Source organism: Charadrius vociferus, unplaced genomic scaffold (assembly GCF_000708025.1).
Source record: "Charadrius vociferus isolate BGI_N301 unplaced genomic scaffold, ASM70802v2 scaffold39, whole genome shotgun sequence".
In the NCBI taxonomy this organism is placed as follows: Eukaryota; Metazoa; Chordata; class Aves; order Charadriiformes; family Charadriidae; genus Charadrius; species Charadrius vociferus.
Window position 1 is genome coordinate 41,816 of NW_009650188.1, and position 18,888 is coordinate 60,703.

The 18,888-nt window shown below is 37.1% G+C and overlaps 1 protein-coding gene across 1 annotated transcript in view; it reads left to right on the top strand.

The window, feature by feature from the left end:
• Positions 1-18,888, top strand: part of KCNT2 (potassium channel, subfamily T, member 2) — a 154,793-nt gene that overhangs the window by 24,475 nt on the left and 111,430 nt on the right. Inside the window, exon 2 of the mRNA XM_009892872.1 lies at positions 15,150-15,229. Within this exon, the coding sequence (XP_009891174.1) occupies positions 15,150-15,229 (80 nt within the window). The remainder of the gene's footprint in view (positions 1-15,149; positions 15,230-18,888) is intronic.

Consider the following 18,888-nt stretch of genomic DNA (forward strand, 5'->3'; position numbering starts at 1 on the left):
TGAGGATGATGGGAGATGGTGTTGAAAGCCTTGCTGAAGTCAAGGTAGACAACATCCACTGCCCTCCCCCCATGTACCCATCCAGTCACTTCATCATAGAAGGCTATCAGATTGGTCAGACGTGACTTCCCCTTGGTGAATTTGTCCTGACTACTTCTGATAACCTTCTTTTCTTCCAGATGCTTTGAGATGACACCCAGAAGGAGCTGTTCCATCGTCTTTCCAGGGATGGAGGTGAGGCTGACCAGCCTGTAGTTTCCCGGGTCATCCTTCTTGCCCTTTTTGAAGGCTGGAGTGATACTGGCTTTCCTCTAGTCCTCAGGCACCTCGCCTGTTCTCCAGGACCTTTCAAAGATGATGGAGAGTGGCCCAGCAATGACTTCCCCCAGCTCCCTCAGCACTCGTGGGTGCATCCCATCAGGATCCATGGACTTGTGGATATCCAGTTTATCTAACTGATATCTAACTTGCTTCTCATCAACCAAGGGAAAGTCTTGCTTCCTCCAGACTTTCTCTATTACCTGCAAAATCTGGGTCTCCCAAGGACTGGCCCGAGCAGTGAAGACAGAAGCAAAGAAGGCATTCAGTGACTCTGCCTTCTCTGCATCATCTGTCACCACGGCACCTGTCTTGTTCAACAGCGGGCCCACATTTTCCCTAGTTTTTCTTTTGTCTCCTACATACTTAATGAAACCTTTCCTATTGGCCTTGACATCCCTCGCCAGGTTCAATTCCAAGGCTGCCTTGGCTTTCCTTGTTTCCTCCCTGCATACCCTGACAGCGTTCTTATACTCTTCCCAAGCAGTCAGCCCCTTCTTCCACCTATTGTAAACTCCCTCCTTCCACCTGAGCTTTTTCAAAAGGTCCCTGCTCAGCCATGCAGGTCTCCTGCTTCCCTTGCCTGACTTCTTTCTCTTCAGGATGCACTGATCCTGAGCTTGGAGAAAGTGATGCTTAAATAGCAGCCAGCTCCCTTGAGCCCCCTTACCCTCTAGAGCCCTCTCCCATGGGCTTTGTCCAAGCAATTCCTTGAAGCAATGAAAGTTAGCCCTCCTGAAGTTTAAAGTTTCAACCCTACTTGTAATTTTCTGTATACTGCACTTAATCCTGAACTCTATCTTCTCATGATCACTGCAACCCAGCCTGCCCCCAACCTTAACATCCTCCACCAGTCCCTCTTTGTTTGTCAGTACTAGGTCCAGTAGTACACCTCTCCTTGTGGACTCCTCCACCACCTGAGTCAAAAAGTTATCATCAATGCACTGGAGGAACCTCCTGGACTGTACATGCCCAGCTGTGTTGCCTTCCCAGCAGATATCAGGGTAGTTGAAGTCCCCCATGAGAATCAAGGCCTGTGATCGTGAGGCGATTCTCACCTGTCTGTAGATGGCCTCATCAACCTCCCCATCCTGATCAGGTGGCCTCTAATAGACACCCACAACAGTGTCTCTCATATTACCCTGCCCCTTAATCCTTACCCATAAGCTCTCAACTTGCTCTTCGTCTGCTCCCAGGGAGAGCTCGATACAGTCCAGTTGCTCTCTCACATAAAGAGCAACTCCACCACCTCGCCTCACTGGCCTATCTTTCCTAAAGAGAACACAGCCCTCCATGACAGTGTTCCAGTCATGTGAGCTATCCCACCACGTCTCAGTAATTGCAATGAGATCATGGTCCTGTGACCGCATGCAGATCTCTAACTCTTCTTGTTTATTCCCCATGCTGTGTGCATTGGTGTATAGGCATTTCAGAAAAGCCAATGAGTGTATAGTTTTTGCCCTCGAGGGACGGTAGGCCTTCTGATTCTCAAAAATGCTAGCACTCTGCCCCACAACTGCTGAGTTACTAGCCCCAGGCTCTGTCGAGCCCAGTTACGTGCCCATCCCCCTTCAAATCTAGTTTAAAGCTCTCCCAATGAGCCCTGCTAACTCTACTCCAGGAACCATTTTCCCCCTGCAAGACAGGCTTTTCCCCATCTGCTCCCTGGTGTTCTGTAAATCAGGCCATGATCGAAGAACCCAGAACCCTGCTGGTAGCACCAAGTTCAGAGCCAGTCATTGACCTGCTGGCTCTTCCTGTTAATCCCCTCATCGTTCCCTGTAACAGAAGGGATAGAAGAAAACAAGACTTGGGTTCCTGATCCCTTAACCAGTCGACCCAAGGCTCTGAAATCCTTCTTCATTGCCCTTGGCGTTCTTCTTACTACATCATCACGGCCTACCTGAAAAGCTTCATTCTGTTGAAGTAAAGGTCTAATTATTTGAAGGTTATAGTGTCTCAAGAATTTCACTGCTTACTTTCTTATGACTTGGGAGTAAAATCCACTAGTTTCTGAAAATGTAGTTCATACCTGGGTTGCCTTTGCAGAATAGACATATGCGAATTGTAGACTGAGTGCCAAACTTTCATTGAGAGGAGATTAATTTTCCCTGTGTCGTGGTTTAGGCCAAATCGGCTACTGGGGACCTGGGGGACCCCAGATGGGACTGACAGATGCTCTCCTCTACCCCTCTTCAAAGCGAGGGGCAGAGGAGGAAAAAGAGACGAGTTTAGAAGGAACTAAACTACTTTAACGAAATATTAATAATAAAGTAAAAAAGAAATAATGAAATATATACAAAACCGTATCAAGCTCCCAGGATGACAATCACGACACTGGCTGGCACTGGGGCAGTCCCAGGCTGGACTCAGTGATGGACGGGAACTGGATTCCGGATCTGCATTCAGGATCGGGATCGCAGGCAGACAGAGTCCTCCTCAGACGTCGGCCATTGCAGGAAGAGAGAGCTGACCCTTTGATCCCTCAGCTTTTATAGTGAGCATGAGGCAGATGGGGTGGAATACCCTCGTTGGTCAGTTTTGGGTCACCTGTCCTGTCCGCTCCTCCTTGCAGGTGGGACACCACTATGCTTTTCCGCTTCCGACCCTCCAAGGGGGCAAATAACAAAGTTGCTTGGCCTTGGTTGTTATAGCAATAAGTATAAGCAAGAGCCTCTCTGCATACCATGCCTGAGCATCAACTATAAACATAGGTCTTATCACTCTGAGAGAGTGAACATTGTCTGCACAATATGCTGTTAATTTCAGTTGTTAGAGAGGCCCAGCTAAGAAGCGAAGTTACTGACCAAAATTGGTTCTGTTTTACCTCAAACCAGGACAACCTGCAAGGTTTTTTCCATAGTAGACAGAATATTTTTTGTAGGAATTGTGTGATTCAAGTTTTGAGGCATCATGTTAGTGTAGCATCACGGAAAATACAGAAGGCATTTCACTGGCTTCATTTTGAACCTGGATATTTAGATCCAGCAACTGCAATATGTTCAGATGTTATTTTCTCAAGGTTAATAGTTATATACACTTCAGGTTTAATATTGTTTTAGAGAAATATGCTAAATTTCAGGCTTTGTTTCTCCTCCAAATATCCATAATATGAACATTTTGTCTTGAAGGAAGCAACTTTAAGAGATGGGAAAAAAGAAAAACAAACAAGTCAGTCTGAATGGGGTCAGAGAATTCTTTTTACTAGAGATATCTCTTTGGTGCACAATTAAAATAAATAATTAGGATCTTAAGTGTGAAATGTACTCATTTTTAGCTTAACACTTAGCTTAACACAAAAAGTCTTCCATGTTTGAAGGACAAGTGCAATATTTTCTGAAACTGCAGGCTATTCCAATTCATTTGATGCTTCTTATAAGACTTTTCTTAGTATTTTAGTGAAGATGGCCTTATTTTTGCCATTTTTGCTGCTGAACTCTGTGGGAAGCTTCTAAACAACTAAGAATCATATTATCATCCCTGTATAGAGTCATAGAATACCAGGTTGGAAGGGACCTCAAGGATCATCTGGTCCAACCTTTCAGTTATTCAGAAAGCAATCATGACAACTAAGTTAGGACAGAGAAATATGAGAAGAATACAGCTCCCAAAAAGGAGGACACAGAATATAGATCACATCCCACCAGGTCAAAGTGATACAAAAGGCATCATAGCGTCTTGCTTAGTAAAGGTAGTTGTACAGGAAATAAATTTAAGGCTACAAAGACCTAGATTTCAGACATTCTGTTTTAATTGGGTCAGAAAACCCAAACAGTACCAACATTCAAATGAAAACAAAACTATTCTTTGGGTTAATGAATGCATTTTCCTTGGAAAAAATAATTAGATTTTCTACTTAAAGAACACTAAAGTAAATGTAAAATATAATTGCTGCCTTGAACAAAACAGTTTTCAGAGGGAAAACAGGAACATGTGATTTTGACATAACACGTTGACATTTCTATCTTAGAACTCAGAACTTCTCTCCTTATGAAATCTTAATCACTAAGACTCCATACACAGATCACATACACTGAATGCTGTAGTTTAAGACGTTGTTTCATAAGATTCTATTACCTTTTGGTTAGATGCAGCTAATACTTTCCTATAATTTGCTATGTCTTTGTCAAAACTGTAGGTTAACTTTCTGAATCTCAACATTTCAAAATTTGTTTTTCTGACCGATAAAATTATGCTGTGCATTTTTCCAGGAAACACTGAATAAATTGTTGGTTTTAATTGAACATTATGAAATATAACTAGCATAATATGGTATAAAACCACAAGCAGAAAAGCCAACAAACAGAAGTAATAGTAAAGCAAGATAGTAAAGTAAAAAGCTGTAGAATTATATGAGAGAAGAGTCAATATATATGCTCTTCTGAATCTCACACTGACCTGTCAGTTTTGTTTAAAATACATTGCATGATTGAAATAGACAGAAAATTGCTTTCATTTTGGGAGGAAAATAGTAATTAAATACTTAAAGCAATAGGGAAATATCTATTTTGAATATTTTTACTACTTGATTATTTTATTCTACTCTAAGTGAATACAATCTTTCTATTGATCTAAGTGGGTATTAGATCAGACCTACTAGGAAGCTGGCTCTGTGTTTCAGGTAACTTATTAATGAGTCATATTTAAAATTATATTTCACACTTGGTCATGTGATACTTAAAAAAATGACAGATTGGGATTCACCCACAAAGTTTTTTTTGTTCCTTTTTTTGATTTTTTCTATCCATCTGCTCTTTTTTTCTTCTCCCTTCTGCTGCATTTTCAGAAAACTAAATCTTAATTTCTTATTTTTTTTTAAGTAAAAATAAAACTGAGATAAGCAGTCTAATCTGTGAGGATACCATGTACGAACAGCTCTCAGCTTTGTTCTACTTGCTGTTTTTGAAAAGGTACAATCTTGAAAAATAAGAAAGAAGAAAATATGACTTACAGAAGAGCAGTAACAGAATAGTCAGATACATTTGTCTTACAAATAAGTAGTAGTATTTAAGTGAATAGCAATTTGGATTTCTCTGGTAATCAGAGGCTAACTCAAGTCACTTGCAAGGGACCAAATTTAAGAAAAGCATTTGCTCAGTATTTCCTTGAAGTCAAGACGTGTTGGGCTCATCCTTTCTCTCATGAGACCTATGCACACACAGTGATTTTTTTTTGCTGTTTTTATCCCTGGATTACTACACCCACATAAAAAAAAAGGAAAAAAGAAAAGAAAAAATAACAAGTATGCCTAAACAAAGATGACATGTTTCGTTCATGGGTATTTGTTCTTTTATATGTAAGAAAGGTGTGCATACCTGTAAACTGCCATATCTAATGTGAGCAATGAGTGTTTAAGATTTTTATTCATTTAATAGTCTAGAGATGACAAAATGTACTAGAACAGTTTAAGGCTCCTATTTGTCTGAACACCTGTTTCAATCTTTATCTGAATAATCTCCATGACAATGTCCCTCATAGTGTTTAGTTGCTTGCTTTGTAAGAGAAAAGTGTTAAAAGGGGAGCAGGCAAACTGAATCCAAACTTGGTAAAATAACATCACATGTTAAGTGTTAGAGTAGGAGTGATACAACTCCATCACTGCCATCCATCTATTTTGAACATACAGTGGATATTTTCATACATGGTCACCATTAAGTTTCTGATAGGCCTGAGAAAGAAGTATCTTTTAAGGACCGTATAGCATCAACGGTAAGAGGGCCCATATGGCGATTATGCAATGCTGCAGAGTTTATTTATTAAAGCTTTGATATTTGTGGGCTATCCTAATGTGCAGTACTGGAAGTAGGCTGAAAATTAATGAAATAATTCAAGAGGAGAAGAAAGCCAAACATCTCAAAAGACTGAGATTTCTCAAGGTCATGAAATAACAACTTTAAGAGTAGTGAAGTCCAGAGGTACACGTTGCACAGGCCAAGATTTTGAACACTAGGAATTCAGAAGGAAAGGAATGACCTTTAGATTTACTATTAAGCTAAAAGATAAAGTGACAGGAGGAGATGGAAAATGAAAAATTAGAAGTTGCCAGAGGTAACATGAAATTAATGACACTTGGTGACATAGAACCATGAAATTGGTAACAGTGACATGGAAGGAGGCCTAGAGAGAAGGCTATACATTCTGTTTTGACTGTGGTTAGAGTTAGAGGTGGTGATACTATGCGAAAGAATGAGTTCTTCCTCCAAAAGAAAAAAGCAGAAGCAAAACTAAGAGAATAAGACTTTAACAAGAAGGAAGGTGAAGTTTCCCGAACAGAAAAGGACTAGTTACTAAGGAATCTAAGAGAATAAGACTTTAACGAGAAGGAAGGTGAAGTTTCCCAAGCAGAACAGAAAAGGACTAGTTACTAAGGAAAAGAAAGGAAGAAAAATGAAGTCCTGAATTACCGTTCCAGACGGTGAGAATGTAAACAAGAAAGGCTTGTTGAAAGCAAAGGTCCATGTAGGGAATTAGAGCAAAGAAAGGAAACCACAGGAGGGACAGTGTGCCATTTCCTCAATGTTTTCAAGTAAAATAGTGAAATTCTGTAGTACATAAAGGAAGACAATACATAGTGAATTCTGCAAGGAACTAGAGAAGAGGAACTGTTGAAGAAGGGATTGGAAAAAAATCTTAAAATTTGGATGAAAGAATAATAAGAAGGAGGAGTTGGAATAAGAGGATGGTGGAGAGTAAATTGTGAGCTGAGCACGGACTAGTAGGAGAGAGGTCTCAGAGGACCAAAGAAAGAGGTTGAAGGCAAGAAGATAAATAGATGGAGGGCTACAAACAACTGCTAAAACTACCACTGACCCTGCAAACTGTCTTTAGTGTAGACACACTAAAGGGGGAATATAACGAAGGGAAAATAACTAAGGTTTTTTTTTTGAGAGAACAAGAGTCTTACTAAGGTGACAATTAATTGGCAACATTACAAAAAGCAGAATTTTGGTAAACATTAATAAATAGCTTCAAACGGAAGCTTTGCAATAATTAGCATTAAAATACTGCAGCAGAAAATACTTAGATTTTAAATCAACAGCTTGAGGCATGTTGTTATTCTAAGAACAGTAATTTCTAATTCATTCATACTGTGTGTGCGGGGTACCCAGGCAAGCTGCTTGACCCTGCATATGCCTTGCCTATCACAGAGAGGATAGATTCAATGAATAGATCACTGTAGTTGTAGGAGAATTGCCACTAACTTTTGTTTTAGAACATCAACAGGTGATAGGAACATGCAGTTGTGAGAGAGGAACAGGGCATGTTAGGCACATGAATTGTCCTCCCCCTGAGGCAGTTTCATTACTCATGAATCACCAGCTGTCCTGTTGCCTTTCATAGCAAAGCAACCTTTTCCTTGAAACAAAAATTAAATGTTTGTTGAATGGCAAAGAGAAAAGTTGGTACAGAAAAATAATTTCAGGAAAGCAGTAGAAAAATTGTGCTGGTGAACAGAGAATAAAATTTGAGCAGAAAAAAAAAAAGATACGGTAGCTTGTAATGGGTTACTGTGTCTTTTGCTCCTAACACTCTAGTACAGAGTTAAATCTAGGCTGACAGTGACAGAAAGGTGTTATCACAGTATGCTTGATATTCAACAAGTTTGTTTCAGTTCTCTTTTTGAAAAGTAGTTGCCAACATTATAAAAACAAAAGCCAAACCATTGAACATTAATTCAGGTGTCGTTAATTGGCACAACTACATACAACTGAACAATGTCTAGAATCAAACTCATGAAGCATACCCCATTACTCAGAGTTGTCTGATATTCAGACTTACACAGTTAAAAAGCCTTGCATGGTGGATTTTCATAGCAGTAGCTCTGTGCTGTCTATATCCTACATGGGAAGTATTTTTGCCTGGAGGTTAAAAGGAGCTATTTTCACATGCAATAAAGTCACTTTAAAATATGTATGCTTTTCCCCCCTTGCATGCTTTGGGGGAAAAATAAGAAAAGAAAAAAGAAAAGTTCTACCAAACTTGTCAAGTATCTTCCTTGTGTGATTTTCTTGCAAAATTTAGCTTAAAAGTGCACTGTTTCTTGAAGCATCTTTCACATTTGATTTATTAACTTTCTAATCTTAGGCAATAGATTTGCAACAGAAAGTGTATTTGCAGTAAAAAGTCAAGTGTGTGGTATTTGCAGGGCCACTGAAATGGAGGAGAGGATTGCTCTGAGATTTCTTTTCCCAACAGTAAAACATCATACTATTTTCTGTTGGTTTTTTTTTTTTTTAAAAAAAGTTTCTAATGACAAAGAATACAGATTACAAATCCATTTTTTTGTATTACTCCATTATTACTAGAATGGTGAATTTTTTACTGGTTTTCATGGGTGCAGGACTGAGATGATAATTTCCTTTTTGAATTTGCAAGACTCATAGTGAATGGGGGATTTTAAAAAAAGTATTATTTGATCGAAAAGCATGTATACTACCCACCACTGAGTCTCAGTCACTTGCTATCAGTCTTCCCTTAAAAATCTTTTCCTCAAAGGAGTGGAAAAAATGAAGATACTTTGCACAGAAAAGTTTGAAAAATAATGTAATTTCATATCTCTATTGCTGTAATATTAAATTGCTGCCACGGGCCTGTATAGGTTTCATGAAGATAGTTTTATTTAACTTAGATCAGCTGATTGTAAAAAGGAACATGAAGCTAGCTCACAGTCAGATTTTAAAATATATTTGTATTTATATACATAAAAATATAGATAAGCATATACTATTTAAATTGTAAGGAAGAAAATTTTAATTAAGGGCTGAAATTTTTAGCATTTGAAAAAATTAAGTAAAGTAAAAGTTTGCTTTTACATAGAAAATATTTTCTTGTGATTGCAGGTGCTAATTTTTACTTTGTGTAACGTGAAAAAATCAATTTGGCCTATTTTCTGATGCTGTCTTGGATCTGTGTCAATCGAAACAAGCAGCACTTATTGGAAAGATACAGTATAAAGGGTTTGAGCACACATACAGTTCTAAGTTACAAAGTTATTTATGCATCCTTGATCCTTTATTCTGTAACTTGTGATTAAGCTGAACTCAGTTCATGTTATTTTTATCTTCACTAATACAGAATTTTTACGGTGACGTTGATAACACCTGATGTCTATAAATCCATTAGTTATGGTAACATCCAATTACATAATCAAGCGAATGTAGATATGTCTGGAAAAACCTAACTACATAGATTAACTAAGATTCACTGATTTAGAAGATAACTTCTAAATAAATATACTCATAGAAAGAAAAGAACAAAATAAACGCCCAGGTACAGATGTCATAGCATAAACTTTTAAGTATTAAGATGACCAAACATGTCTTTGTGACATGACAGTTCAAATTTGAACCAGGCAATTGTACTGCATAAGTTGTTCTGGAGCAGTACTGTGAGAATTTAGTTTGGAAAAATAAAGAGATAATAGGTATTACTGCATACTACAAGGCAATTATTAGAAGGTGTGGAACCTGTGTTCTATCATATATGTTCACAATGGTAGATATTATAAAGAATCTACAAGACAGTATTATACAAACAGTTCTGCACAGATCTTGAAAATATCAATTGGTTTATTCATAATAAACAGATAAAATAGCCTATCAGAAAAATACCTTATAACTGTCAGTTTTAATTATTCTACACTTGTAATAAGTCATCTTTAAAAAAATTCAGGGCCGTATTGCAAATATTAGATTTCATCAGTATAGTGCATGGCAAAAGGCTTGGGTAAGCACATAGCTTTTAAAGACTATGTTCTAAAGTACCGAGAAAGATGTTGAGGCCCTGATCTCCACAACTCTCTCATGTCATGCTCACACTGGAAGAACGGATTTCCAAGTTAGGAGGCTCTAAAGGAAATAACATCTTTTCTGTCTTTCCAATAAAGTGGGTGGAAACAAGCACCCTGCCTCCCTCAGTTACTACCATTTGTTTTGGGGTGCTGTCATTCAGCAATAAGAGGAAATAAAAAACTCAGAACTTTTATCTGTTCAGTGTTCATCGTGACCTATGTAACCGATGACCGATTTCCTACCAGAAACAAATAGAAGGCTTCCCCTAGTTAAGAACCAGTAATGGAAAAGTACTGGTCTTACTGCCGTTTCCTTCAGCACAAGATGAGATATCATTCAACAAGCAGTCTTGATCTGTCATGTTGGTTCTGATGGAAATCAAAATCAGAGTTCTGAGTATTTCAGAAGTTGCAAAATTTCAAAACGAAGAGAGCTGCTACCCAGGACAGTCATCATTAAAATATACTAACCTTTTATTAAAAGCTAGGGGAAAAAAAAAGCACTTTTTTTTTTTTCAGTAAAATAAACTCTGACAATAGCAGTTCGCTTTAGCACTTCAAATGTTTCATTTTTAAGCACCTGTCTACACCCTACATAATGAACTTTCAGGTTTGAAATCTAACGGGATTTCACATATATTGGATTGGCAAATCCCAATTGAAAACATATTGTGTCTATATTACAAGGCTCTTTTTGTAGGAAAAACATGAAATGTTCCTTCCCATAAAGATGGATTTAAGTATATTGATGTAGTTTTCTTCAGAGTGTCTCCATTTGTACAGTTAACACCTTTTCTTGATTCCAGTGACAAGAAGTAGTAAGCATAAACAATTACAGCTCTTAGCACACATGTAGTGAGAAATCCAACTTGTATTTCCATTTTTGAAGGGATTATTTCTGCCAAATGAGCTATTTTCTAACACAGAGGAAAGACGATTTGTACATTTGAGCGTGCAAGGTAATACTGTTACTATAGTAAAATGTGGCAATGGAGTTAGAATGACATTGTAAATAGCAATGGAAAAATGCAGACAAAATTAATTAAGTAACCAGAGTGCAGACAGATTAGTCCCACTGATTTATGGTCATGAGAAGTAGGGCTTTGCATTAGTGTCCTTGGCATGAATTAGTATTTTCCTGTTGTACTTTGTATTACATTAAAACGTACTACTCAGATTACATCTTAACTGAATTAGAAGAGTGCAATGTTTACTTGTACTTTGGGTACTTCAAGATGCGTCTTACAGTTTGAAAGATTCCACTGACATCACTGTTCTTTGGGTTTAAACTAGGGAAGACCACTATTAATGGTATTTAGTTTTAAAAGGAAGGTTAAAAAAACCCAAACACACTGTGTTTTCCAAAGAACCGTATAACTTCAGTTGGTTTTGCCACAGATTTGTCAGCCACGTATTTGTGCATTTTTCAATGAAGCTGAAGCAAGAGTCAGTAAAGGATAAAACCTGTTCTTTAACTTCCAAAAGCAGCTTTTCATGGAATATTCAGTGCCTACCACATACACAGAAAAAGCCAGAAGCAATTAACTGAGCGCATATACAATATCCTTATGTTCATCAAACACTTCTGTTCCAGTAACCAACCTCAAGGAACAGTGTTTTAATCCTTCAGCTTGATTGTCTTTTGGTCCGGGTGGACTGAACTAGAACTGTCTCTCACAGGAAGATATGAAGCACAAATTCTTTAAACTACATTTTCAGTTACTTACACTAGAAATATAGAAAAAAACTAAACCTATTCCACAGGCCAGATGATCTGTGTACACATATACTATCACCCTGTACCGCATGTGTGCCATTTCATCAAAACTGTTTGCTTGGAATCAAATTCCAAACAGAGTAACCAACAGAGTATCCTGCAACAGAGTAACCAAGTTTTATATAAGCATGTGGGAACGAATTTCAGTCACTTACTCAAAACATCCTTCCTAGCTTGTACTTAATTAAGTCCAGAAAAAGCTTGTTAAAGCCCATTACTACTACTCCTAAATGATCTTAATATTGCAAGCAAGGATCTGAATTTATTTGTGTTACATTCCCGAAACAGTCCTTTTCTAGGTTATGCTTCATGGTGGGAAAAAGACGGAAAAGAGCAAATACTTGAGGTAAAATTTTAATCATTAAAAGATTACAACAAAGGTTCAAGTAGAATGAGTGTTCTCCCTAAAAATAAAAAGCAGAGTATTGGGAAGGAACAATATCTGGAGGTTTCTGTCCTTATCCCTGCCAGTGGCTCTTTCAGCCATTCATTCTTAGCTTTATTTAGTAAACTTAAGAAACAAGGTGAAATATTCTCTGTCTGGCAGCCAGAGTAACATGAAAGTGGACACTGATTATAGATGCACAATTATGTATTTCCTGCAAATGTAGAAAGCCGATATAGTTTTTACTTAACTTTAAAAAAGTCAGGAGAAGGAGTTGAGCTACAGAAGCAGCATTCATAATCCATTTTGCCATGGAAACTGCTGCAGTGTGGAATCCCAGTCTGCTGTGAGCACAGGTTGCTAAGGAAAGAGAAGTAGACAGCTGTTAGAAGGCTATCAGAGCAATTCATAATGGTACTGATAGGAGGGTGATTAGCTCCCACATCCTTTTCCCTCATTATCATTAAATCATGGCTTACTGTTAACATGTTGTTCTTTCATGATAAGTGACTACTGTAATTTTCTTACTGAAAAATTTGAGAGATTAGTTTAAAATGTGTAAAAAAGATCATCGATGCTGTGCTCCTTTTAAATAACATCCCTTACTTCAATAGCTTGTGCCACTTTGTTTACCTACTGAAATATGTCCTTGAAGATTAAGTATATACACTTAGCATGTGGCAGCTGCCAAATCATGGGAAATGTTTCCCACTAAAAACTGTCACTGCATTAATGACAGTAAGTACCTTGGGAAATATGCAAAAAAGAACTGAAGCAGAGCTCAGGACCCCACAGCCCTCCTGGCCTACTAATTAACCCCTGGACCTGTTTCCTTAACATGCCTTAAGGTTACGGTCTATCAACATTTCACTTCTGTTAATGGCAATGACTCCTGCAGTCTTGAACAGTATAACACTTAGTCTATATTTAAGCTCAATAAAAGCCTAGAAACAAGCTGCTCTTCATCTCATGGGCTTTTCCTCTAGTTTGTAGGCAGTTTCTAGGACACTTCTCTGGGCCCAAGCTCTTTGAAGTATGCAGCTGCAGCTACTCTTAGTTTAAAAAGCAGAGGGCAGGTAGATTCTTCCTCTTTATTTCCAGTTGCTTGAAGATCTTACCACAGAAGGGGTAGAGATAGAAAGGCTGGTCTAGGGAAGGAGTTGCTTTTACTACTGTGTCAAACATGTCATTGCACAGAAATAAATTCAAAATTCTGTAAGTTATAGAGCTTATTTCTGATATAGATTCTTAGAAATAAGGTTTGGTTTTGCTTCCTCTGAATAAGAAGCAGTGTAATTCTCCATTCTACAAGGAACACTGCAATAAACCACACCAAAGCTAAGTGACTAGCTAAAATTTGCTGACCTCAGTGAGTCATAGAGAGCCTTCTTTTTATGACATGCTGACCCTGTCCTACAAAGTGATATGTTTAAAATTCTGGTAATAAGTAAGCAAGCATGAAAAAGTTACGTTACCTGACATACCATCTATTCTGGACCCATAATTAAGTAATCTTCCAATTCCACAAGTGTACAGAAATATATGCTATTAGTCAAGTATTTGAGGGGAAGAGAGAGACTATAGATAACATTAGATTACACAAAAACTTTTTCAAAGGCTTCACATGCAAGAAGAGAAAAACTGAAGTCAGGATCCTGCTTGAAAAATATGACAGTACATATAAGTACAAGTAATTGAAGTACAGTCATTTGATGAAAAAGAGACTGCTGAAAAGAAATTCTCAAGTAAAGATCAAGTATGCCTATGAAAAGAAAGGTATATACAATTTTGCAACAAATGATTGTATACAGAGAAAGTGAGAAGTAAGAAAGTACCTGACTTCTGTGATATCACTTGATTCTTTAGCAATAGTAGAACAGTTCTCAAACCAAGGACTGACTTCTCAAGAAGGCACAGAATTTGTGCTGGTTAAAGTGATCCATTGCTGGAAGAGAACTAGGATTGGTGAGGGAGATCCAGTCAGTTGGGTAGAGCAGGGACTTCAGCGGACATGGAACTAATGCTGCTCTCATCCTACAGCAAGCAGTGCAGCTCCACAACTCTGGAATGGCCTGAGCTTTTCTATACAACTAATTCACACCTTCTTTTCCCCTTGCAAGCCCCTGTAACAGTTATCTTCCCTCTTCTAGTCCATGGAACTGTTGCATGTGTTGTACTCAGACTGAATTCAGCGACAGAAACATGAAGTACCTCCTTGCAAATCTGGGGGGGAGGGAGGAAAAAAAACATGTTGCTATTGCTTTAATATAATCTGGAAGGGGAGTTATTTTCTGTACAATGTTGTATGATTGCAATATTATTTTGCTTTTAGGACTCAGTATTTCGTTATGACAAAAACAAAGGTCAGAAAGGGTGGTTTGTTTGATGCATGAGCACTTGATTAAAGGTGAACAAAAACAAATGAATGCTTAACTGAGACATGAAGAAGATAAAAAAAAAAAAGAATTACAATGTCAATTTTCCAGGGAGTTAAACTGAGGTGGAAGGTTTAACTTGAACATCAAGGAAATCTTCCTCGCAAAGATGCAGATATGAGAATAATCTTCCCGTGAAAATACCAAAAATGTAGATGCTTCTGATTTTGCAGTGTAAACTGTCCAAGTAGTATGGAAATGATTCTGCATATGAAGGGGAAAAACAAAATAAGTTTTTTGGTTTGTTGGTTTTTTTTGTTCCGTTTTTTTAATCTTTTAACATTATTCACTCAAATACAAGTGAACTTTTGGTTGAGCGCTCTTTATCTCTATATGTTCCTCCAGTTATATATAAGGAACAGATGATTAGGGAAACAAATTAATTTGAAAAAAAGAATTTATTGTCTTTCCTATTCAATTCTAATACTTCCTTTTATATTTCAGGGTGCAAGTTGAATTCTATATGAATGAAAATACATTTAAAGAGAGACTAAAGCTCTTCTTCATCAAAAACCAAAGATCAAGTAAGCAGTTGGATTAATTTCTGTTTAGCATAATTGTGATCCTTTGAGTAGAATCCAATTCCATTGAAGTCAACAGCAAAGTTATGATTAATTTTATTCTGAGGTAAAATTTTACCCTGTAGAGGAGTCAATTTTACATAATACCAAAAATTCAGAAAGTATTATTTAAATCTAAAACCAGCGTACTCATTTTGTAGGGTCAAATACATAGTAATGCAATTTATTTCTATATTATGATCAAGCTGACTAATTTGCATGGATCTGACATTGCAGCACTTATTGGTAAGTCATGACCTTATGTCTAAGAAAGCAAGATGCTGGAGGAAAAAAGTTGCAGAAGTACCTAGCCTTTTGAAGTGTTCAATTTTATTAAGTATTCCATTTTATTAAGTATTCCTAATTAAATTTTAAACTTGAGCTGTACTAAAAAAAATATTGAGAAAGGAAACTAATGTGGAGAACATACCTCCTTCTCCTGAATGTGATGCCACAGAAATGTAGTCCTTGTCTTTAGTCTGATTTAATGATATCTTCATTGACATAAGCACTTAAATTCATAAGCCATCATAGAAGAGAATAGTGTGGAGAAACTAAGATATTAATCTTTTTATATACATCCATGCAGCTGGGCCAAGGGGATGAAGCATTGTATATTATCAAATTTTGATTAGACCAGTGGAGTTCATAGCTGAGAAGTGCATAATTGACCTCAATTTTCCTCTGTGTAGCAGGACTGAATTTACTTCCATTTGCCCTACACCTGTAAAGAACTAAAATTACAATAGCTTTACACACAAAGCTTTTAGAATAAGAAGAATACATTTTGGCTTTTCTAATACAGTTATCATGGTTCCATGTTTTTGTGTCTGGGAAAGGACAGAAAGGAGAAAAGAAAGAACTTTACTTTTTTGGTGTCACGATCTAAAAAAAACACAGACAACCAAAATTTGCGGGACTAGATCAAGTTTTTAAAAATAAGACCATAAAATCTTCTATCTGTAAGAGCTAGTATTGCATAAAAGACTAGTTTTACATCAGAGAACACAATCTTTTTATTGGCTAAGCTTCTCTAACTTTCCAAGTGTGATAAGCAAAATATTGCCCTAAGCAAAAAAAAAAAAAAAAAAAAGGCACTGTTCTGTGAATAACTGATATTTTCAATTTGAGCTTTGGAATTATTTGCAGGTTTCCAGCTAGAGAATCTGGTTTAATAAAGCTTCTGGAGGTTCATTCATGGGAAAAGCTTGATTCATTACACTTACATAGACATACAGGGGAAAAATCATCTTCATTCAGGTGCCTAAATAGCATAGAAAGCAGAGGACTGCCTCTGCTACTAAATGACGTGGATAGCCTTCAGAGTATCTTCTAAACTTCAGATGGGATATAATTTTTTTTTCACATTATTATACATCTAACTAGATTTCGTTGGTAAATTTAATTTCAAATAAAAATATTAATTGGAAAAAAGTTTCTTATGCTGTATTAGCACGGTTTAGAGCTGACTTACTGCATTTTGGCCAGTATGAAGAGAATATGTGCAAAAACTCAGTGCATAGAACAAAGAAAGGGGATGTGTAAGGAACAATTTCATACTCCCTTTTATGTTTACAAATCTAACTGTGTTGCAAAGAATGAATTTTTGTATGTAGATTGTGGAGTCTCCCTCCATATAGATATTAAAAAACTATCTAGACGTGGAACTGGGCAATCAGCTGTAGGTGGCCCTACTTAAGCAGGGGGTTTGGGCAAAATGACCCCCAAAGGTCCCTTCCAACCTCAACCATTCTGTGATTCTTGTTAGAGATAAATAAGTTTACCTAGATTTAAATTTTAAATTTAATTAATTGCAATACAACTTCTCAAATGGTTTTAGTTCTCTTCTACTTTTTTCCCTGTGACTGTATATGTCTTAAGTATTTTATATCTTTATAGCCTTTTGTTTCTGATATTGTTGATATAGCATGTAATGGAGTAACAGACAGAACAGAAAAAGCATCCTAGACTAGAAAAGAGTATTACTCCTGGCTAGAAAGGCAGTCTGGGAAGCTGTAAGCAATAAATGGCCTTTTTGTTCCTGATCTAGCCCACAAAACAGGGATTTGATGCACTCTTGTTTACTTACTAAGAACATCTATAAAGTTATGACCTGACTTACTGTAAATCTCTTTTCACTGATAAGATAGGAAGATTCCAAATAGTACCTTCTTGCTTAAGATAAGTGAAAGAATTTTTTCCCTACTTAGATCTTAACAAGATTAAGAAGAATGCATATATGAAGGTACATATTTTGATGGCAGAACTGCAGACTCTGTACATCTAAAGATAGATACATTTATGATCTTCAGCACAAAAATTAAACCAGAAGTTAATTAATTAGTATGAATTCATGGCCGTTCCTTTTCTAAGTGCATACCCTTCTGGCTAAGCACATTAAAAGAATTATCCTAAGTTACTATACTGGGATGTCTCTATTAGGTTATGATTGGGTAAGTGTGATGTATGGGTCCAAAGGAGAGAAATGATGTGGAATTTTATTTTGAAATATGCAAGAAAGTGGGAAGCAACTGTTAAATCATCCTATTGGAGATAGGTTCATGCTATAGACAAGTAGCACAAGAATTTTTCTGCTTGGCTTCCTTCATGATTGCTGGAAAAATCCAGATTCTGATGAATTTTCCTTCACAGTGATGCCATACAGAGCTGAAGTACATTTTGTAGAAGCATACTATTGGTTTGATTAACAAAAGTAAACATAGTAATGAGTTCTTCCTGTAGACAGCTCATAGAGACACAGTCATTATGGGCACCTTCTTTTTCTGACAGGTCCTCAGGAGAGGACTCCAAAGGAAACTCTAAATGATGAGGCATGTTTTTTCTGTTGTTGAATTATGCAGCAAGTTCACGGAAAGTAAGTTGGCCAATGAGGGTGCTTACTGTACGTACAACAGCATATGGCATGAGTATGCCATTTCCCACCAGAATCCCACAGGTTACCCCAAACACTGCTACTGGTTCTCATGATAGAAGAAGCTTAACCAACAATTAGACATTAAACAAGGCAATTTTCAGGAGAAACAGATAGGAAATGTAACAAAATTATTACTATACTGAATTAAAAAAAAAATAAAATCCCCAAACCAAAGTGTTCAGAAGTCAAACACAGTTTTTGCTTATGCAGATCTTGGTTCTTGTCCAAATGCTCACAACCAGAATCCTCTAAAATACAATCTCCAAAAACCTGCTGCTGAGATAGTAACTGCAACTCATTCAATCCTCCATTGAAATTGGAGCATTCTGTTGCCCAGAAGTACCAAGGAGTTGATAAATAAAGATACTGCCCTTTAGATCTTAGTCAGTGTTCAGTAAGAGCACTGAAGACCTTCCTTCAAATACTAAAGATGTAGTTGCCGTCACTGAGAAAATGATTGTCAGTAGTATCAGCAAATTTTCAGACAGTATAACTAAATCAAACTACACATGTTCACCAGACAGTTTTCACTAATCCTTGAGACTTCACAAGTGGATTTAACACATCAAAGTGTAATATCACGTGGTTTTGTCAACCGGAGCAGTCAACTCTAGAATTTGTATGAATTTTCTGCAGAATATTATTCTGATCTAAATCACATACAGACTGGTAGCAGGAAATATCAACT